The sequence below is a fragment of the Phyllostomus hastatus genome, unplaced genomic scaffold (genome assembly GCF_019186645.2).
Source record: "Phyllostomus hastatus isolate PE091 unplaced genomic scaffold, TTU_PhHast_1.1 phas_scaffold_78, whole genome shotgun sequence".
Taxonomy (NCBI): Eukaryota; Metazoa; Chordata; class Mammalia; order Chiroptera; family Phyllostomidae; genus Phyllostomus; species Phyllostomus hastatus.
In genome coordinates this window covers 42,412,917-42,436,393 of record NW_025334041.1, presented here as the reverse complement: position 1 = coordinate 42,436,393, position 23,477 = coordinate 42,412,917, and the positions used below count along the sequence as shown (strand labels likewise).

The window sequence follows — 23,477 nt, the reverse complement described above, 5'->3', positions numbered from 1 at the left end:
CTTGGCAGTTAAGACTACATGAAAACAAAGGACAAAAAGGGAACTTCACAAACTCAGCATTTAATAGGTTGCCTTTATTGACCTTTTTCTTCCCTCCTACTGAATCTTCAAGTTTATATTAAAGCTTCAGAACAAATTTATTACAATGAGTTAAGTTCTTAGAGGTTCTTATCAAATCCTTTGTGCACTTAGGAATGAGAAAATACTATTATTTTGGTATAAAATTACCAAGAAAGAAAGATAAGGAAAGCAACATATGTGAATGAGTTTCTCAACTGCCACTCAATTGTCAGTTCTACAATCTCAACATACACAACAACTGTTAGGCCCTAGACATGGATTATAAGAAAAATACCTAAGCGTCTACAAAATAACCCCAAATATGCAATCAGCATCTAACTACAAATATTATTTATATGGTATGTAGTAACACATATGTGTTTATAATCTCTACTATTTCACATAATTCACGTGCAAGGAATATCACAGAACTCAACCAATACAAGTCCATCTTCCCTCTAGTTTCTCTAACAGTAAAGGACAATGGCCTAATTATATCAGTGGCAAAGAAACAGCATCCTCCAGACCATGTCATAGTGTTAAAGTGTGTCCTCCACACACTCCGGTTTATCTCTGTAACACTAAAGAACACCAAAAGCAATATTAAAGTGTTAACTCCAAATATTAATCAAGGTTTCTGCAGTTAAATAAAGACTGATAAGCTTGAATGTTAGCTTGAGGAAATAGCTTATTCTTTTCTTTCCCTCTTTATATTTTCTTCTGCCAAACTTCACTCAGGCTGGAAATAATCATAATAATTGGAACCAGTAGAAGGAAATAGCTGATGCTTCTAGGCAAGATGAAATAAATCTGCAACTCAAGTAGTACTAAATATAAGTTTCACATGAGCATACGAGAATGAAACACCTGAAATAAGACAGTTCTTTGGAGTCAAATCCCCAAGTTTACATTTTACGAGTAGATATATTTTAGAAATGCAGTGTTTATAATGTATCTGGATGCCACTGACTGTAAACAAATAGCATATTTATGTCCACTGTAGCAGTAAGACTAACAATTTCTTAAGGAAAAGAAAGAAAAAAATAAAATGATTTCTGAGGAAAAATATTCACATAAAGTGATATGTAATAAACTTTCAAGTTCACAATATAATGTTTGTTTTAAAAATTCAAAAACATGAAAACAGTGTTAGGGAAATTCCAATTGTTTTGTCATTTGTAGAATTTAATTAACTTTATCTATTAACACAGCTCTACTATAGTATTTTTTATGGTTGCCAGTGGTGTATGCTATACAATATTGAGAGAGCAGAATAAGAAATATTATGACACTTTTAAGATGCTTATGGTTTTGGCCTGAAAATAGAAAAAGTGTCTGGAAGTGTCTGAATCATTCTAAGATGGGAAGAAAAACAAATGAACATTATTTCTATCAGAAATTTTGAAGCTTTGGAAAGGGAGACAGAACTAGAAAAGTTAACATGTTTGGATACTATAACTGTGTGCTTTGCAGTTTGGGGCACCTATCTAATCTATGGAATTGGTTTCTTAATCTGTAGACCCTGTCTTATTCTGTGTTGGCAATATAGCAAGGCTGGTAAGAGTATGGGCTTTCAAGTCATTCAACCACTTAGTACTGAGTGACTTTGTACAAGCTAAGTGACCCTGGGCAAGGAAGAAAACTGTTCTTCAGTTGCTCGTGTTTAACTGTGATAATAAATATCACTTTCTTCATAGAATTGATAGGAATCTTAAATGAATGTAATTAAATGTGAAATGGAACTTTTTCTATTTTCCTGGAATATGGCAAAGACTTCAAAACTGAGGACAATGGGAAAAAAGCAAAGTATCAATCATATCCATGGTAAAACCAGTCCAAAGACCATGGCTCCCAATAGCCTAGATGAGAAGACTAAATATTTGGGAACAGATTATGTAAAAAATAGGCTCTTGAAATAATCCTGCTCAAGAGAGCTACCTGCCAGACCAAGAGGATAGCAACAGAAAGAGCCTGAAGGTGTAATGCAGTGGGCAGGAGCTGATAGCAGAATTACAAATGGTAAGGTTTGCAGCCCATTGCTTCTGTCAGGACATGCTACAGTAGACACAATGGAATATGCAGGAGGTGATGAGGGAGCTAGAGTATCTTTGAAGAACATATGTGATCTATAACAAAAAGTTGGCAACTGGATTCCTGACATAGAGGACACATGGGGCAGATTTAAAAGAACTGGAAAAACAAGTTTTTGTTCCTTTATCCTTGGTCCTCCTCCTTCCTGGCCTGGACCTCTAAGGAGACAGAAATAGGTGTGTTGGAGGGTAGGGAGCTAAGGTGGGGATTTGGGGTAGGGGTAAGAGTGTGGAGATGGAGCGAACAAGCAAAGAAACAGACCACACTAACCTCTCTCATTATTGGTTTCCAGAGTTCCTGATAGAGACTGAGCTCAAAAGCAAAAAAAAGTAAATGTGACTATATTAAATTAAAAAGCTTTTGAACAGCAAAGGAAACCATCAACAAAACAAAATGAAGGAAAGAGGATATTTGCAAATGATATACTTAATGATATCCAAAATATATAAAGAACTCATATAACTCAACATTAAAAAACAATCCATTAAAAATGGGCAGACAATCTGAATAGATTTTTCTCCAAATGAGACATACGTATAGCTGACAGACACATGGAAACATGCTCAACCTCTCTAATCATCAGGGAAATGCAAATGGAAACCACAATGAAATATTATTTTACACCTGTTAAAACAGTTAGTATGAAAAAGAAAATAAAAACTAGTTAGCAAGGATGTGAAAAGAGAACCGTTATATGCTCCTGGTAGGAGTGTAAATTAGTGCAACCACCATGAAGAATAGTATGGACATACCTCAAAAAATTAAAAATTGCTATGTGACCTAGAATTCCACTTCAGGATATTTAACAGAAGAAAATGAAAACACTATTTGAAAAGATATATGCATTCCTAATATTCAGGCAGTATTATTTACAATATCCAAGATATGGGAGCAACATAGGAGTCCAACAATAAAAAAAAATGGATGTAGAACATGTGGGTGTATATACACACAATCTAATTTTACTCAGCCATAAAACAATAAAATCTCATCATTTGCAACAACATAGATGGCCCTAGAGGATATTATGCTAGAGGAATAAGTCATAGAAAGAGAAATGCCATATGATTTCATTTATATGTGAAATTTTTAAAAACAAAACAAAAACGAACTCAGAGATACAGAGAACAAACTAATGGTTGCAAGGGGTGGGGTGGGGGAAATGGGTACAAAAGTTGTGGGGATTAAGGGATACAAACTTCCAGTTATAAAATAAGTCAGGAGTATGTTATGTACAGCATAAGGAATAGAGTCAATAAAGTCAATAGAGTCAATTACCCATTTTTATATCTGTCATACAGTGACAGATATGCCTGTTTACCAGATATATTGGGGTGATCACTTTTTAAGGTATAGAGGGTGAAGGAAAAAATACTCAAAACACAGTTTATTCTTGTATTATTATTTATTAATTATTATATTATTTTCCATTTGAACAACTATAAACCCATTTTGCCCCATCTGTATAAATATACAATCACTATATTGCTCACATGAAAATAATATAATATTTATGTCAATGATAATAAAAATAATTAATTACTTAGTAAAGAACACAGGACACCTTTAAATTGAATGCAAAGTTAAAGTTTGCATTTTGAACAGACTACATACTTTTATACCCCCAAATGAGACTAATGTAAAACATGAAAGTAAAAAACAGTTGTAAGTTGTAGCAGTGAGGTCTGTGGTAAGGCAAGGGTAAGTCACCTTTGTACAACATAGGGATAGGGATGCTGATCTCGTCGCACACTCAAAAATCTGCAGGTAACTTTTGATGGCCCCAAAACTTAACTACTAATACCCTGTTATTGACCAGAAGTTTTATCAAAAACATAAAATGTAAACTAACATATATTTTATGTCATATCTATTATATTATATGTTCTCACCATGAACTGAGCTAGAAATAAAAAATGTTATTAAGAAAATCATAAGGAAAAGAAAACACATTTATAGTACTTATTGAAAAAAATTCACACGTAACTGGACCTATGAAGTTCAAACCCATGTTGAACTATTTCTTGTCTGTATCATTTGAGCCCCCTCTTTTAATAAATTGGTTACTTGAGATACTACATATGACCAGAACATACTAAGTGGTCAATATAAGTGCTTATTATTATTATTGCTACTATATATTTTTTTATTCAACACCCTTATGTAAATTCAGCAATGCTTTCATTGCAGGGCTAAGTTGAACATGAACTTTCAAATTCAATGTTAATAACTTCATAGAATGCCACACTAATATTTAAATTAAAAAAAATATATAAAAATTAGTTGATTTACCTACCAACCAAATATATCAAAATACCAAGTAGAACAAAGGAAAGGGAAATATATATTTTTAATATAAAAATGGGTAATGTGTTTTCCTTGGCTGAATGAGTTCTTATTTCTGATTACTCAGACAATTTAAATATATTTTTTAAAGAATGGCACATGAATACCATTTTATTACTAATTTACTATGAACTACTTAATCTACCACATCTATATTTTCCTTACTTCTCAAATAGGGCAATTTTCTCTTCTCAAACAGCCTGAAACAATTCTCATTCTAAATGAAAACCTCCTATTTGGAGCAAAAGAGCCAATTTAATTTTCCCAATAAAAAAAGTCTCTTATTCTAACTAAACTTCTAAGCTGCCTTTTGATACTAGAGGTCTATGGCAATGTCATTCTGCTTCAGTTATTAGCAGCTACACTCTGTTAAATGTTGATGGGCAATTGACTCAGCAACCTGGCTTTTTGCAGGGCTTATACTGTTTTGAATCAAGTGGTTAGGGGTTACTCACTGCTAAGCTATTTAACAGGTAACTTTTAAATTCAACAGAAATAGATTCCTTTTAAAACAGTTTCAGTGTAAGGACAAAAAGGATACTGAATAAACTATAAAAAAATATTTTAGGTTAATTATGAGCAAGAATGAATTCCAGAACAAAATAGGGCATATTTTAGGAAAAAAAATGCTTTAAGTGAAATGACTCTAATAATGAATGAGGTAGGTAATGATCACACTGCCAAAATTCCAGCATGGCATAATACAGAGAGCTGTAAATATATTCAAAAAGGAATTATTTCCAATGTTTTAAAGTATTTCAACGGTATAACTGTAAGCTAAAGTGGTTATCCTTATAATGTATTTTTATTATAGACAGAGGTTGTTAATGTGTGTTGGTTAATTTATGTATTAACATGACTGGGTCATGAGGTTCCCAGATATTTGTCAAACATTTTTCTGGTTGTAATATCCATGAAGGTATTTTTGTATGGGATTAACATGTAAACCAACAGATTGAGTAAAGATTTTCTTCTGTAAACTTGGTGGGCCTCATCCAATCTGTTGAAGGTCTAAAAGAACAAAAATGCTGACATTCTCCCAAGAGAGGGAGAATTCTTCCTTCCTGACTGTCTTTGAACTGTGATATCAATTATTTTCCTCCTTAGAATTCAAACCAAAACATTGGCTCTTCTGGGGCATTAGGACTGGTGGCCTTTGGATAAGAGCTACACCATCAGCTCTCCTGAGTCTCCAGTTTGCTGACTCAGTCTGCATATCTCAGGGCTTGTCAGCACCATAACCATGTGAGTCAGTTCCTTATGACAAATCAACCGGTCATTCTTTCTCCTGGAGAACTCTGCTCAATATAGTGTTCTTCAAATAAATCAAAATATTTGATTTATTTCAAAATCAAAAACACAGGGAATGATGACTTTTATCATTCATTTAGTCAACCAATGTTTTCTAAACATTCTAGACATTTTGAGGCATCATTCCAGGTATGATGCAAATATATGCAAATTAGATGCTCTCCCTACCTTTGATAATTTTAGGTCTAGTGCAAGAGACATTTTTGATAACTTTACTGACAAATCATTGTTATAGCAAATAAAAATTAGTAAGTATTTGGTTGCAATAATTTAGAAATAGGAGAATCTGGATCTAATTTTTACCATATCTGCAAAAAATAAATGAACTTGAGATTTCGAGGTGTAATATATGGTATTCTTTTAATTTCTAACAAAATTATATAACACAATTCAAAATATTTTATACTTCATTTCAGAGACCTTGAACTAGATAGGCTACCTAAAAGAAATAATTAAAATTCTGAGTGCTCAATAAGATGCTTTTTACAACCATTGACATTTAGGAACATTTGAATAATGTTAAGTGTTAAAGGTAGGTAATTCATTACAAACCTAGTTTAAATGAAGAATTTCTAATACAACTTAGAGAAGAGTTTGCATTTTCAGGGTTTACTCCAAATATAGCCCAGAACATCACAACAATGGTCAGAGTTTGGCGTCAAAATGGTGACTCACAGAATCAAAAAGTGAGGCAGTGTTCAGTTTCTGCAACTTTTCAATTAGGACTAAAAACATGCAGCTAATAAAAACAGCACTGCTGAAGACAGAGTTTTCATTGTTATTATTTGTATTTGACTTGCTAATAAAATAGAAACATTATCTTCAGTGCTTAACAGTGATATATTAACATTAAAAATCCATATATGATAAATATATCCTATATGATACACATTAAGAACCCAATTAAAGAAGATTGGTCCGAACATTATTAAAGATGTATGTTTTCTCTTCCCTCCTCCACTAAATTATAAGTACTAAAGAGGAATATGTATGCAGGCCTATTAAATGTAGGCATTCCTCAAATTCCCATTCTTGGCCTCTTCTCACTCTCAATGCTCTCCTAAGAGGACCATAGCCCTTGAAGGGTTACAACTACCGCTGTTAAAATAGTATCAATAAACTCTCCAATCTGCAGCCCCAACAATTCTTTGAGTTCCAGATGCATGTGACTGACAATCTTTGAAAATCAGAATTCTGCTCTTCCATGCACTTCCAACATACTGCATCCATAGCGCTAGTTTTTCTCCACTCACTCTGTTCTTTAAATAATATCAATTGAAGCAAAAAATATTATAAAATATGATAAAAATAAAAAATTATGATAAAATAAAACATAGACCATTTTATAACTAAATTATGTTAATTCACTATTTCTAACTCCAATACCCAGTCTAAATTATTTTAAGTAAGAAATCAGTGATAACTATCTCATGAATATAATCATATTACATATTCACTAACAGCCAAAATATGCTGAACCTATCCTCCTGCTACTTCTTCTGCAGTTGTAAAAGAGCAATTTTCAATTTCTAGAACAGCCTAAAGCCATTTCTCTGTAGATTAAATTTTAATCTCTATTTAATAGAATCTTCATCTGCTCCACACACCCACCCCCAGGTCAGAAACATCAGAGTTATCTTTCATTCCTGTCTCCCCTTCACCACTATCTCCCATTCAATTGAATATAAATTTGTATTTATCCTGTCTCTAAGTTATCCCCTATATTCATGTCCTATCATTCTTACTACTAATACCAGACCTTAGGATTTGCTCTGTGTCTTCTCCATTCAACACATAACTCAAACCAAATATCCTTCCTGCTCCCCACCAAAAAAAAAAAAAAGAAACAACAACAAAAAAAAACCCAGCCATTTTGATTATGCTTCCCCCTTGTTCAAACACCTTGAGTGAATTTATCATCTAGAGAATAATCCCAAACTCTTTAGATTTCCATTTAAGATTTTTATCCCTGATATGATTCCACGTTTCCTTTCTGGGAAAAATCTTCAGGTATCCTTTTCTCTGGTTTCACTAATTTGTATTTAGCTCTCTGCACAAGAAGGTAATTTTACTTCTCCCACCTTTGGTCATACTCTTCTCTCTGCTTTCCACACTACTCCTCCTGAACTCCCCCCACTAACCCCCTTGCAATTTTCCATCTCTAAGTAATAACATTTCCAACTGGACTGCAATAAATGTTTTACAAAACATTTTCACATGAATTATCTTTTTTGATTCTAACAACCATCTTGTAATATATGAGTTGACTAAGGCTCAGATAAAGTTAATTCTTCCACAAGGAAGTGATAGCAATGAAATTGGGACTGGAATTTCTAAATGCTTTTATTCTTGGATCCATAGTCTTTATATTATACTCCTCAGCTTCTTCCTTCCCCTCTTATGTGCTGTAAGGCAGTATGTTTCTGCAATATTCCATTAAAGCTCATCATTTTAAGGTTAGCTAGGTACATGATCATCTCTCCTTCTACTTTGTATTATTGGAGGGTAGGATCTAACCCTTATTATTAATCTATTCTCAGGACCATACTTGCACTTGTGTGTATATACTTATATATAGATGCTAAATACATGTGTATATATATTTATGCTATATATGCTAATATAGAATAAAATATATTTATGTGACAAATACAGAAAATCAAGTTCAAGTTTCTTCCATCTTAACACATACGCACAACACCTACCCTTCTTAACCACACATCCCTTTAGAACACGTCCATTACCCTTTATTAATAAGCAAGCTTCTTGAAGGAGCAGAATGCAGATGCTATTTCCATTTTCTCACTATTCACTCTTCAATCCTGTGACATCTGGCTTTTCTGCACCATCCACTCCAATAAAATGACATCAAACAAAGTGATCTCTACTTTTGCCAAATGCAGTGGAAATGTTACAGACGTCATCTTTCTAACCACTCTATTGTGTTTTTAAGTGCTAACCACTCACTAATATTAAGATTGCTTTGTTGAGAGTCTTAGCTTCTGTCCTGGGTTTCCATGACTTTTCCTCAAATACAGATGCCACAGCATTTCTTTGTTCTTCTTGCTTTTATATTTTATCATTGGATAATCTCATATTCCCGAATCTGCACAACCAGCCCTAATTACTCATAAAATTTAAGACTGCCACATTCAGATGCCTACCACTTAAATTCTTTACAGGTAACTCACATTATTTATATCCTAAATGGAATTATTTTCTACCAAAATCTGCTCCTTAGTTTTCTTTGTCCCTATCCAATCATATCTACCATCTACATATTTCTTGACTCAGGCACCTCTTTTCTATTGCCACCATCATGTTATAGTTCAGGACCTTAAAATATCTCCTCTGGATAATTCTATAGCCTCTTAATTAGTCTTCCTGCCTGAATCTTCCATCTCCTTTAAGTCTCTTCACTGTCTACATGTGTTCCACAAAATGTTGCCTACATTTCCCCTCACTGGGAAAACTATGGTCAAATATGACCTTGTTGATTCTGTTCTCAAAACCTTTCAAACATGAAGAGGCAAGCTACTATAGTGTTTAAGTGGGCTTGAACACTGGCTCTAATTGTTGTGTGGCTTTGTGCAAGTTTCTTAAACTCTCTAGACTTCAGTTTTCTTACCTGCAAAGTGGGATTAATGATAATACCTTCCTTGTAGAATAATATGAGGATTAAATAAATTAGCATTTATCTGATGTATTTAGAGTACTGCCTGACATATAGTAAGCACTGCACAAACATGTGATGACAATAATAATAACAGTAACAATAATACTCAGTGGCTCATCCTTCAGTTCTATATTATGGTTTGGCCCACATCTAATCTCTCAAACTCATTTGTTACTACTGTCTATATTAAACTCTGACTTTAGTACTTGGCAACTCTTTACCATACTCCTTGAAATGCTCCAAATCAATGCCTCCTTGCTTTCTCTAGAAGAGTTCTACATTCTTTGCCTGATCTCTTTACTCAAGTATTCTCTTTTCAGTGAAATGTTGCTTGAAACACTAGCAGAGACCAGCTGCCCTTCTACTAGGCACAGGTCTTTTAAAACATTTATTAAATTGAAAAAATCTTGTTTATAATAATTACTAGACCAAATAAAATAGTAATATATAGTACATATAATAATAGCAAACATTATATATATATTTATAAGTAGTATTGAGCCTATTTTATACTCTAGGCCCTGGGCTAAGTATGTTGTAGGTGATATAAGAGTTACTCCTTATAATATCTTTATGTTGAATGTTTTGTAATGATTTTTATTTTACAAAGCATGAAACTCACATGTAAAATAATTTGTTGAATTCACATCTAGTACAAGGCAGTGATGTGACTGGAATCCACGCTTGTCTTCAAAGCTCCATGCTCTTGACTATTATCCTGAACTGTGAAACTCCAGGGGTAAGATCAAGATTTATATATCTTCCTATGGTCATTATCTAGCACTGTGCCTGGAACATAAGCACAATATTAACAATATATACATACAGAGTATACATAGCTACTTAAACTACAATTCAGGATATAGAATACTAAGAACTCCTAGCCTATATTTCTTCTCCAAAATGTTTTTTTTTACTTTTATTCTGATTACATCATGGAAAGTATCTTTAAAAGATAAAAGAAACTTCTACATAATGACTTCTGACTCAGGCCGCACAGATGAACTACTTAAGGGTATAGATCAGGGGTGTCAAACTCATTTTTACTGGGGCCATATCAGCCTTGTGGTTGCCTTTAAAGGGCTGAATGTAATTTTAGGACTGTATAAATATAACTACTCCTTAAGTAGGGGCAAGGAGCTGGAGGCAGAGACAAGGTGCTGAGATGTGTAAAACAAGGTGGAGGGCTGGATTCAACCTTCAGGCCTGTGTTTGCCACCTGTGGTGCAGATGATATCTTGATGAAGAGTTATTCACCTTTTTATAGCCAGTTCAATACCTGCTAGGTTACCAATAAATGTTTGTTGAATAATAAGTAAATGAATTTCAGCTCTGGAAAAATGGAGTTGGGATATTTTTGCTGAGTCAGTTTACAATTATATATACTCTTGGATCAATGGCACAGACATTTGTAAACACTATATAATTCAAAAATATTTCACATTGGTTTTGGCATGCATTGAGGGTATATTTTTGTAGATGATCTTATTTCTTAATTATGTCCTACACTTCAGAATGGTTAAAATTTAAATTTAACTGGTTAAAGTTAAATTTAACTTCAGAATGGTTAAAATTGTCTGGAATTTAAAACAGAAATTGACCATAGCAATACTGAATGAGGTAATGGAGGCATATTTAGAATTTAACCAAGTTTATATAAGAAAAAAATACATCTTGATTTATTCTTTAAATATTCATATATTCCTTTTTTGAAAAATTTTCACCAATGCTCTCCAAAACAATAAAGTAGGAATAAAATAAAAATGTTTATACTATTTTACAGTTATATCAATCAGAAGATATTACTGCAAAACAATAGAAAAGTCAAACTACACAGCTTAAACTATTTTGTATACTCTTACCTCAACAACAAGAAGTCCTGAGATAGGTCTAGTTCTGCGTTCATCATTTTAGCAATTCATCAAGGGGCCATTAGTTTTTAATCACCCTGTTCTGCTTTTCTCAACCTATTGGCTAACTCTTTTCATCATCACAAAGTGGTTTACACAGGTATCTTCCACTTTTCAAAAATTTATATTATGCCACCTCACTTTCAGGAAAGACTCATAGATTAGTACCTGTTTCCACTACATAAAAGAAATCCAAAGCCATTTTCACTTTTACAAAAAAAAAAAAGTGGAAAGCAAAAATAAAGCCCACTGTTTGTTTTTCTGCCAGATGTTATAGAAGCAGAGTGCATCCAGCGCAGCAAGAGTGGCACCACCAAGCTCTTTCCCTGGGAACTACACTCAGCATTTCAGCATCAAGACACCATAGCTTTGAACTGTGTCTGTGAGCTTCTGTGCTTTAACTCAGCTTATTTTGTGCATCCATTACATTAATAAGATATACCCAAGGGTATCAGAAAAGCGTAAAAGAGCTCCTACGGGTGTTACACTTAGTATAAAACCAGACATAATAAAGTGTTTCAATAGTGATGAACGAAATACACGGTATGCATGAATTAAATATTGGGTCTGAGAACACTGAAAAAAATTCCATATAAATTAATGTTATTGTTCCTTAATCTCACACCTTTCAGCTTACAAAAGTTTTCACAGAAAGCCTCTGCTTTCAGACAGTAGGTAAAATCCATAGTTGCTCCAGGAATCACTGTCATGTGCGGCAACTTTCACAGATAGAAAAGTGAATAGAACTGTTTGGAATCTTATTTTAGAACTAAAAAAGTTCTAAGAAGGTCTCCAACAGATTCACATTACTTTTCATTTCTTAGAACTGGGTTTTAAGACATTTCCTAAAACAATCACCAGCAAAGAGATGGAATTACCTTGCTTGCTTTTGACTAGTCTAAGTTCATTCCCTTGGGATGAGGCCAACCTGATATAAACACATGGCATAAGAGCACATCAACATGTGTATACTTGAGCAAATCTGGCCTACTGTAAGGAGGGGGAGAAGGAGAAATGCATTCCAAGTTGGCAACCAACAATATCTCTAATAACTTTGTGGCTTTTAGAAGTCCATCTGAAAGCGTGTTCAACCAAAGCAAAGCATCTCCTTAGTCAATGCTAAAAGAATCAATTTCTCTAAGGGTAAAGGGTGTCATATGCTCTTCACACTAGATAAAGAAGATTTTTCAATTAATTTTAAAAGGAAGATTTGACATGAAAATATAAAAGTGTATTTTCTTGATTCATACAGTAAGCATATTGTTTGGGCTATCAAAGATTAATTTTACATACCTTTTATTAGGTTTAATGGTATATATGTACTCTATAAGTTCATATACAGTGTTACTCCATAGCAAATTAATTTGATATATGGAAAATGGCTTTAAATTTAAAACATTTATAATTCAAAATATTATATTTTCCATTTCATAGCAAACCCCTTAGGTTCCATGTTAATAAAACTTAGTTTTTCTAGATATTTTTTAATTTCACAGTAGGCAATACCAGTATCTGTATTTTAGCTAAACATTTACAAATTAAGCATTATTTAGTCATGAGCTGCTTAATGACAGGGATATGTTCTGAGAAATGCATTGTTAGGCAATTTCATCATTGTGTGAATGTTACAGATTCTACTTATACAAACCTAGATGGTATAGCTTACTACTATAATTGAATATGTTACACTTTTACATGACTGGCAGTGCAGTTGATTAGTTTATACCAGCATCACCACAAACATATGAGTAATGCTTTGCTCTACAATGTTATGACAGCTATGATATCACTAGGTAATAGGAACTTTTCAGTTCCATCATAATCTTACAGGACCACTGTCATATGTGTCCACCATCATTAATGGACTATGATTATGTGGTACATGACTGTGACTTATATTAAAATAAATACTTCTTTCAAATGCAATATACCATATATTTACAGTATGTTGGATCAAGTCCTCTCAATCTCTGACATATCTAAACCAATAAAAGTTTAAACCACTCTGCAAATGTGCTAACAAGTTCGTGCCCTTTTCTCATTCTTTGGGTACATTAACATTAGGACATTATCTAGGTATTATGTAATCCACCAGCCACTTGGCATTGCAAATACAAATAACCAAAATCAAAACCACTAAATCTGACCTCCTTTTTTGGATCATAAGATGTACCTTGGTTTTAGAGGAGGAAAAAGGGAAAAAATATTTGAAGCAAAAAATGTGGTAAAATATTTAATAACATAAATAACATATTTCACCAATGTAAATGTAAACAGAACTCAACAGCCGCATTAACAATAATTATCCCTCCCAAATTTGGGGGGAAAAGTGCTCCTTATAGTCTGAAAATATGGTAATATATATCAAATATAAACATTTGGTTACTTGATTTCATCATATCTTACGATTTCTCATCAGAGCTCATAAGGATTAAAAATACCACTGTTGAAAATTAATAAGTGACTATCAAGCTTTTCACTTAGATTTGTCACATATAGAATAATTTTATGTAACTCTTTCCATAAAAGAAGATTGTACCTTCACATGCATAAATGCCTTTCTGGGACTTTTGATTTTAAAACTAGCATTGAAGCTTAGCGTTTTAAAAATGTGTGTGTGTGTGCTCAGCACAAGTGTGTATGAGCTCGTGTTCTAAGAAGCAGAACAAATTTGATGTTGGAATGACTCTCCCACATTGAAATAAAGAAAAGGAAAGCATAGGTAATTCCAACCAAAAGCCCAGCTATAGATAATCCTTCAGAAGAAAAATTTAAAAAGAAAATTTTAGTCTTTGAGTTGCAGATGGGTAAGAAATCTTGATAACATTCTTGCTCTTTCAGAGGGGGAAAAGACTTCTTTCTGTCTCTTTAGACTACAGTCCCAACACCAACAAAATGACCACCCACTAATCACCTGGACTTGCTAGAAAGATAAGATTACAGTTATTCATGTTCAAGTTATTTGGGAAATAAGCCAAGACTATGGGAGGTTTAAATGACCCTTTAAGCCTAAATTCTTGCTATTTTTAAAATAAACTTTGTCTAACTAAGAATTGCTTTAATACCTTTACAGCACAGACTGCAAAGAAATGGAAACTGGGGTCAACTATCAGTCCGTAGACTGATTAGAATGCTTCACAGATGCAACGTGGGACATTTTATGTCTCCAAAATTTGTTCATGCTTGCAATCCAGCTAATCAGATTTTGACAAGTTAGGGTATGTTGCTAATTAATCTGTGTTTGCACATATCCTTGTATTCATATAGATTCCAGCTAAGTATGTATGTTTTTATATACAATGATACAAACTACAACACTGCTTGCCTGTAAAATAAAAAAATAATTATTAAAAATATATATAATTGGTTTCTGTACTTAAAATTTTTACTCTAATATCCTCTGTGATCTCTTAAGTGACAATTTAAAGTGAAGACAGCTTTTATGCCACCCATAATCCATTATAACACTGAGAATACTCATGTTTTAAGAAATTTCTTCAAATAAAATATAATATGAAAAATAAAGTACACATTTTTTTAAAGATTTTATTTATTTATTTTTAGGGAGGGAAGGGAGGGGGGAGAGAGAGAGAGAGAGAGAGAGAGAGAGAAACATCAATGTGCGGTTGCTGGGGGTTATGGCCTGCAACCCAGGCATGTACCCTAGCTGGGAATTGAACCTGCGACACTTTGGTTCGCAGCCCGTGCTCAATCCACTGAGCTACGCCAGCCAGGGCTACATTTTTATAAATTGTTGTTCAATTACAGTAGTCCTCATTTGTGCTTCATTTTACCTTCATTTCACAGTCACTTAATAAAATCCATCACTATGAAAAAAATCTCTTATTTCACACACATGAGTTTCACTAAAGATAGCTAAGGGGTTCAAAATATTCACAAATTTTGTCATGGAAAAAATCAGTATCTTCCATATATTTTACTTCGCACTACAAAGGGTTAATTTTTCTTCTGTCAGATGTTTGTTTTGAGCTATTACTGGATACATGATGACTGCCATGATTTTGACAGTTACTATTCTTTTAAAAAAAAGTGGACCAAAATAACTGAAAATGACAAAAGTTGACATGAATTCATGTAATAATTACAAGGAGAAATGTTTTCCAAAGTTGAGCAAGCCACACAATTATTGAAATATGAAATCTATATTAAAATATCCACTCATTGGTCTACTAGATCTTTGAAAGTAGATTCATTGGATGCATTTGAGTTACTATTCAACCACTTGTCAAAAAAGGGAAGTGTTGCCTCAGCCGGGTGGCTCCGCTGGTTGAAGCATCATCCCATGCACCAAAAGGTTGGATCCTTAGTCAGTAAACATACTTAGGTTGCAGGTACAATCTCTATCAGTGTGTTTACAGGAAGCAACCTACTGATGTTTCTCTCTCCCTCCCTCCCTCCCTCCCTCCCTCCCCCTCTCTCTCTCTCTCTCTCTCCCCCCACCTTCTCTTCCTCCCTCTAAAATCAACAAACATATTCTCAGGTGAGGATTTAAAATAAAAAAGGAAACTTTTTCTGTTTCTTCTAGACTATATAAAACAGTCAATACTATATATTAAACAACACTTTTAAAAATTTTTTTATGAAAATTAATCTCTAAATGAAGTCTTTTATAAAAGAGTTAACATGACAATAAAATGCAAGTATGGAAGCAATTATAAATCCTCTGTGATAATATGAGTATTTTCCAACAGTTTTTAGCAGATGCATATCCTTATGCAGGTATTCAATAATTATAAAGCTATCACTAAATTGTCCATATAACACTAATTTATTTTTATTACAGGAAATATTACATCAGCCCTTACTAGAGACAAAAGAGAGAAAGTTGGGAATAGAATAAGTAATTTTTTAAAAGTCACAATACTAAGAAAATTGTAAGACTCTACCCCATGCTTCTTATAATGATAAGTAGCCAGATTGTAGCTAAGAAAGATTTTTAAAAATGAATAGCAGAAACTGGAGCTTCAAGGTAGATGTTTCTACTGAATTCTAAAATGGGATTAACTCAACTAAAATGCTAAAATTCCAAGGAGGAGGCGGTGCTTGTGGTAAATATATTGTTTGCTGTTTCTTCTTAAAAGTATTAATATAGAGAATTATGTTGAACTACTGATACTCTCACAAATGCAAAGTAATCTTCTTTATGAATTTTGATGTAGTTTTCTTTATTGTACATGGTTGACTGTGAACACTTGTGACTTGTTTTGTTATTGCTCTTCTCTAGGAGGTAGTAGATTTTTAGCTACAAAGTAAAAGTTCTGCATCAAAACATGACACTGGTATGTAAATACAGTCATATGTAAGAAATATAAATAAATTCCTAAACTTAAAATTAGTGAATTCTAAATAGCACTTTTATGCTTGTCAAGCCTAGAGTAAATTACTAAATATATTCACCAACTGAGAAAAGATATAAGAACAAAGGTAATAAATTACTGGATGAAAATAAACTATGGCTAAAGTATAAAATAAATATAAAACAGCAGATCTTTTACATAAAGGCAGCATCAGTGGAAGTTATTTTTAAAAGGTGAAAATATGTTCAATTCCACTTAACATAACCCTTCACATTAATGCTTTTCAAAGTAAAGCATTTATTTTACTTAGAAAAACCTCAAGAATATTACTTGCAAATTACTCATACTATTAATTAGTCAATCGTTTCATATTTTTCTAGCAGTCTTGAATTAAAAATAAGATATCTTGAAAGTTAAAAACATTTCAACATGTCACTAACTCGAAATAACCAGTAAGTTCAGAGTAACATTTACTAATATTTACATAATAATACTTATCTGCCAGGCACCACATCATTTAAATGCATGACTTATTTAATATTCTCAAGGTACTAGTACTACCCCAGGCTAAATAACTTGTTTATGTAGCCAATACTAAGTGGAATACTCAGGATTCAAACCCAGACAGTCTACTTGGGAAACTGTACATTTAACCACTAATGTATCTCATCTCTAGAAGGATAATTTATCCAGGGTCTGCAATGCTTTTTGCAAGCCATTGTTTGGAAGCAGTCACGGTTGCCAAATGTGAAAACTTTTTCCTCATTATGAAGTGAATGTGTGAGTTTCAAGAACTACAAAGGAAACTGAATATAACAAATATGTCAAAAATTGCACAATATAAATGTTAAGAGCAGAGGTGGTGGCACTTAAATAACTTTAGCTGTAATTTCACCCTGAGATTATTTTCAGTCTAAACAAACACATAAAAAAGCCAATAGTAATTTTAATATCCAAAGTCATGTCATTTAAATTATGTACATATAACAAAAATATAGTATCATTCCCCATAAATTATGTCCAAAGTTAATTGTCTCATACCTTGTTCCAAAACATTAAATATAATTTATTCTAGAATAATTAACTGATCAAATAATTTAACCAATTTTATTACTGGTCAACAAAATTCATATAACTTAAATTTCTATGGAAGAAAGTTAATCTTTATTGGAGAAAATGTGGCATAATTTTTTTTTACATTTCCAAATAAAAAGCATAGAGGTTTAACTGTATGATACCGGCCTGATGTCAATCACAAGAAAGCATGACTCAATAAATGTAGCTCTAGTTTCCTTTGAAGGCATCTTTGAAAGGAGCAATAGGAGGGAGAGCAATGTACATCTTCTCCAGAACTGAAATTCAAAGACCTTATTCGGCCCTTCTTCCACATGACAAGAATTAGAAAACTTTTTCCCTTTTATTTTCTATTGTGAGATCCTAAATGGGCCAATAAGTCCAGGATATGTAGGTCCCTATGTGATATTAGATGCAGTAGCAGCCATAGTGTAAGGAATGTAGGACACAATGATCTATGTAGCTGACTTTTGTGAACTCTAGTGGTGGTAAACGTAAGAAACAGAAAAGAAAAAAAGAAAAACCTTTAGTATTTCAGCTGTATCTCAAAATCACTCAACTGGGTCTCTTGCATTAATGAGATCACAAAACAGAACTGATTTAGAATTAAATGCTTTGGTGAAGAAGGTTTATTGTTATAAACTAAACAGCCGTAGTTTATGAAAACTAATTGGATGTGACAATAAATGGTATTTTTGATATGTTTCATCAGTCTGGATTAAAAGAAGCTTACATTAGAAAGTGAATTCCCTGTCCTGGCCAGGTGGCTCAGTTGGTGCATCATCCCATGCATCAAAAAGGTTGCAGGTTCAGGTTCAATTCCTGATCAGGGCACACACCTAGTTTTCATGTTTGGTCCCTGGTCAGAGGTACAGGAGGCAACTGGAGGCAACTGATCAGTGTTTCTCTCTCTCTCTCATATCAATAAACATATCTTCAATGAGGACTTTTTAAAAAGGGGAGAATCCCCAGAATTTAATTGAATGGCTTTTTGAAATGGTTATAAAGACATTTAAATAGTGTAGGAAAACAATCTACTTTGTCTAATATGTCTTCAAATCCAAATCATTCAACTTATTTTAAAATTAAAATTTAAAATTATGAAACACTCTAATGTAAAAGTAGGCAAACAAGTAAATAAAACTTGGGTAAACAGACCCTAGCCAGGTAGCTCAGTTGCTTAGAGTGTCATCCCAATAAGCCAAGGTTTTGGGTTTGGTCCCCAATCAGGCACATACAAGAATCAACCAATGAATGCATAAATAAGTGGAACAACAAATTGATGTTTCTCTCTCTCTCAAATCAATCAATAAACAATTTTTGGAAAAACTGAGTAAACAATGCAATTATATCTGGTGTTCATTTTATCAACGTTCTTGTTATTCAAATGTGTTTTTCTTTGCGAATCCTGCCTAAGTTTAACTGATTTTGCATGTAGTTTCTATGTAATACCCCATGTTTGAATAAATACTCAAAAATCAATTATCTCATTAATATTTAAAAATACAACTACTAAACAAACCATGTTTAAGTTTTTTAGCTATACTAGTTTATTATCTCTCTAGAAATAAGTCTACCAAGCCAAAAGTTTATATAGATTTTTTCGGCAAGTGAAGTTTGTAGTGAAACCCAAGACACCCAGGCACTACATCGAAGGTGCTGAAAATTTCGTTTTGTTTACAATGGTAAGTAAACTAAACACTTATTATTTGACAAGGGAAAGGATGATTTCAACAACAATTAGTGTATATGAATCATCTTACTTAGAATATAAAGGAGGATTATATTTTTCACAAAAGCTAAAAGATTTTATTTATTTATTTACTTACTTATTGGTCAGTAGTGATTCAGGTGGTGAATCAGCCTCCTGTGGGAGCTCTGTGAACATTATTACCAGCATCAAGCATCAATGACCCAATGAAGCCTGGAATTTCAGGTTAATGTAGAATGAAAAGAACTTCCCTCCTAAAATATCACTTCAAATGCATACATTCCACAGTGTTCTACAAGCAATAGTCTTCCAAATAAAATATAATACAGAAGTTGAATGATCAGAGGCTACCTTGGACAGAATCATGGCAAGATTTAAATAACTAGCCTAGGTTTCCCTCTTACATAGGAACCCATGGCATATGGTCACTTTGGCCTCCTCATAAATACCCACAATGATGGGATCTTATGAATTCATTATTCATAAGATTTTGGGAAAGCTTTGTTATAAACCTCATCTTCCTGAAGATAAAGATGCTTCACCCTTTAACAATTACAATAGAATCATCTTAGTTTTGTCTTGTAGAGTATCACAGGATAGTCAGAGTTCCTTTTCTTACCTGATAGTTTTTCAATAGTTAATAATAGCTTTCATATCCTCAGTTTTAAAAGTTAAATATTTCCAATGTATTTGATAGAAATTATCTACAATACCGAATAATCTCCCTTTATTTTTTGTATACATTCTTGTTGCTAGAGTTATATTTTGCCAAGGTCCATCTCAAAAGGTAGTGCTCAGAATAAATATAACATTAAAATGTGGTCGTTGCAAACTACAATAGGACAATCACCTCCCTCAGGATACCATCATTTGTCAAATTTAATACTGCATTAACTTTGCAGCCACTTTCTACTACAAATACCAAGTTTGTTACCAATAAAACCATGGTCTTTAATTGTGTACTAAATTTCTTGGCCCAAACCAGAATTTTACATTTATATCCACTACTATTGAGATGGTATTATGACAGCAAATATGTTAACATGACTCCCTATATTTGAGCCTCTAGTATGTCATCTTGAAAAATACTACTCTATTTGTCTTCCTACCTAACTCATACTCTTCGGTTCCACACACTATTGAGCAATGCTGACCTTCATGGCTGTTTACATTAGTCTTTCTCAAGTCACCAGTTGTTAATACTCAAGAATCCCCAATGAAAACAGTTTCTTCTATGACAATTAAGGAATTTTGCCTGAGACATCGTTTTCACTTGTTTACTTTTAAAACTGGTTTTATATAGAAGAACATCTCTTTAGGAGTGTTTCTTGAAGTCAGATTAAGTGGTTGTTCAAAATGCAGGCAATGATATGTTGGATTCCACCTTTTGAGCAGGGCAAACAATGCAAAACCTCCAACAAACCTTTACCTTGATAAAAATATGCACATAAATACATACCACACATTAAATGTGCATGTGAGCTATAAACATATGCAATCATGTGTGGAAAACAAAGGTACGATACTTTATTTTAGTTAAAATTGTCCTCTTTACAAGAAACTTTTACCTCACTCTTCCTTCTTTCAAAAGCATAATTTTCTCTCAAGCAAAGAGAAAATTAGTGCGAGTTCTGCAAGATCCCAGTCTCCCTAAGCCCCATCACAGACTTCAATTCAAAGGAAGCTCATCTGTGTGGCAAGCCAAGCTTCCATCTCACGCCCTCAGAAACATGATGACCCCCTTCCTCCAATCCTAAACCAGCGGACAGTTCGACAGAGGACTCTCACTCAAAGAGGACAATGTCTGCGTAGGTAGAGTACATTCGGGTAACCATTTCTTTCCTCCCAGCGTCCCAACATTAGAACCCCTTCCTAGCGCCTCGCCTTCCTTGAGAGTCTGTTCCTGCGGCCAGCTCGGGGTGAGCGCCCGGGTTAGTCAGTGCGCACGTGACGCGCGCGGTGCCCACATGACAAGACCGTGGGCGGGGGAGGGGGGACAGAGGAGTGAAGCAGGGAAAAAGTTAAGGAAGATCGATCAAAGCGCCCAAAGCAATGGGTCCCTTCCCTTCTTCGTCAAGTAGTGGCTCAGGGATCCTTAGAGGACCTCTGAGGAGCAAGGCATCCACGGTCCAGCTTCCCAAACGGGGTGGGGTAGGGGGAGGGCGTAGTTCTCCTCTCTCCCAGCCACCTTCTGCTCCTTTCCGCCCTGCTGGTGATGCCGCTGCACCCTCAAGTTGCTCCTTCCTTCCTTTTCTCCCTCCGTCTTTTTTTCCTACTTTCCTTCTTTCTTTCCTTCCTTCTTTTCTTTCTCCCTCCCTCCCTTTTCTGAAAGCTCTTTATCCACTGCGGACGATGCCACTGACGCACATTCAATTTGCCCTGGGAGCTTGCCCGCACCTCTGAGGTCAGACAAGGCCAAACACCTTCCACAGGGGAAGGTAAACTGCGCAAACAAAGTTGCACGCCACATCGAAACCCGCCCTCCCTTTCACTAAGCCCCCCATTCACATCCTTCGCAAAGCTCACTTGCTCCGTCACTACTCTCTCGATCTCATCCCACCACAGTACAACACACCCCCTTCCACAGCGACCCCCCCCCCTTCCATTGCCCCGTGCTTGGAGCGATCCAACCGCCGGGCAAAGCCCTGCTGCGCTCACCTTGCTTGACACACTTGAGCCGGAGGGGGTCCTTGCAGTGTTTGATCACGGCCAGCACGTCCCTGATGGTGAGCCCCGCCACGGGGGTCTCATTCACCTCCAGCAGCAGCTCCTCCGACACCAACTTGCTGCCGCTCTCATAGGCCACCTTGCCGGGCTTCACTTCCCCCAGGTAGGGGAACTGTCCATTCTCGGCGCCCCCCTTCAGTTCAAAGCCCAGCTGGCCCTCCGGGTTCCTGCCAATGACACTCTCATGGACTTTGCTAGTCCAGTGGCTTTTCTTTTTCAAGCTTTTGGACATGGCAGTGGGGCGAGTCGCCTCAGCTCCTGAGGGGTTCTTCTGGGGTAGGGGTGTTGGTGGTGAGAGAATAAGGATGGAGGAGCCAGGGGTCCAAAGGTGAGAAGCGCAGACTTTGCCTTCCTCCCCTCTCTGTTCGGTGCTTTCCCTCTTCTTTGGATGGAGTGTGGACGAGGAAGGGGAAGGATGAGAGGGATGGCTGGGCAGAGGTAGGAAAGCTTGGGTGAGGTTGTGCTGTCCCTTGAATGACACTCAAGGCTGTGGCCCCGCAGCAGAGGAGAGCTGTGGTGGTGGCGGCGGCGGCAGCCTCAGCAAGCAATAGCGGAGCTGGTGAGCGGGTGGGGTGGGGGTGGGGAAGGAGGGTAGAGATGCCGGGGGCCACTCCTGCGCGGTGCGACTGGGAGCGCGCGCGCGCCTGGGTGTGTGGTGTTAGTTGATGTCCATGGCAGCTGCAGTGGCAGCGGCAGATCCTGTGTGTGTACTAGTTGTACAGTATTGGCAGGAGGGGTGGAGGGAGAACTGAGGCGGAGGGAGCCGACTGAGGGAGGAGTGCGCGCGCTCGAGGTTGGGGGCCGCTTAGCCGCCGTCTCCGCTCCCCCCCTCCTCAGCTTGACCCGGTAGTGAAGGCTGAGAGAAAGGCAGGCTGGGTCCGCCTGGCAGACTGAGAGAGGAGGCGGGAGCGGGAGAGGAGGGGAGGCAAGGCCCGGCGTGGGGAGGCCGGCAGGCGAAGCTGAGAGCCGATTGCGGACCTTTCTTCAGTATCACAGCTGCTGAAGGGTGAGCTAGGCTGCAGCGCCGAGAGGACACCGTGAAGCCCAGGCGCAGGCTGGGCGGGAGGAAAACGGCGAGACCTGGATTTGAGCGCGACCCGTTGCTGGCGCTACTGCTGGTGCGCCGCCCGCCCCCTGGCGCGGGATCCTGCAGTGAGACCTGTCTGCGGGCCCGCAGTGGAACTGCGGGAGAGGCCTGGGCACTGGGAGCCGGGGGAGGCAGGCGTAGGAGGCTGCAGTTTGAAAGGACTTAG

General features: G+C 35.8%; 1 protein-coding gene across 2 annotated transcripts in view; it reads right to left on the bottom strand.

The window, feature by feature from the left end:
• Positions 1-22,704, bottom strand: part of MAGI2 (membrane associated guanylate kinase, WW and PDZ domain containing 2) — a 1,385,030-nt gene extending 1,362,326 nt beyond the window's left edge. For both annotated transcript variants that reach the window (XM_045827541.1, XM_045827543.1), the window contains exon 1: positions 22,156-22,704. In XM_045827541.1, the coding sequence (XP_045683497.1) occupies positions 22,156-22,456 (301 nt within the window). In that variant the 5' untranslated portion in view covers positions 22,457-22,704. The remainder of the gene's footprint in view (positions 1-22,155) is intronic.
• Positions 22,705-23,477: the final 773 nt, after the last annotated feature.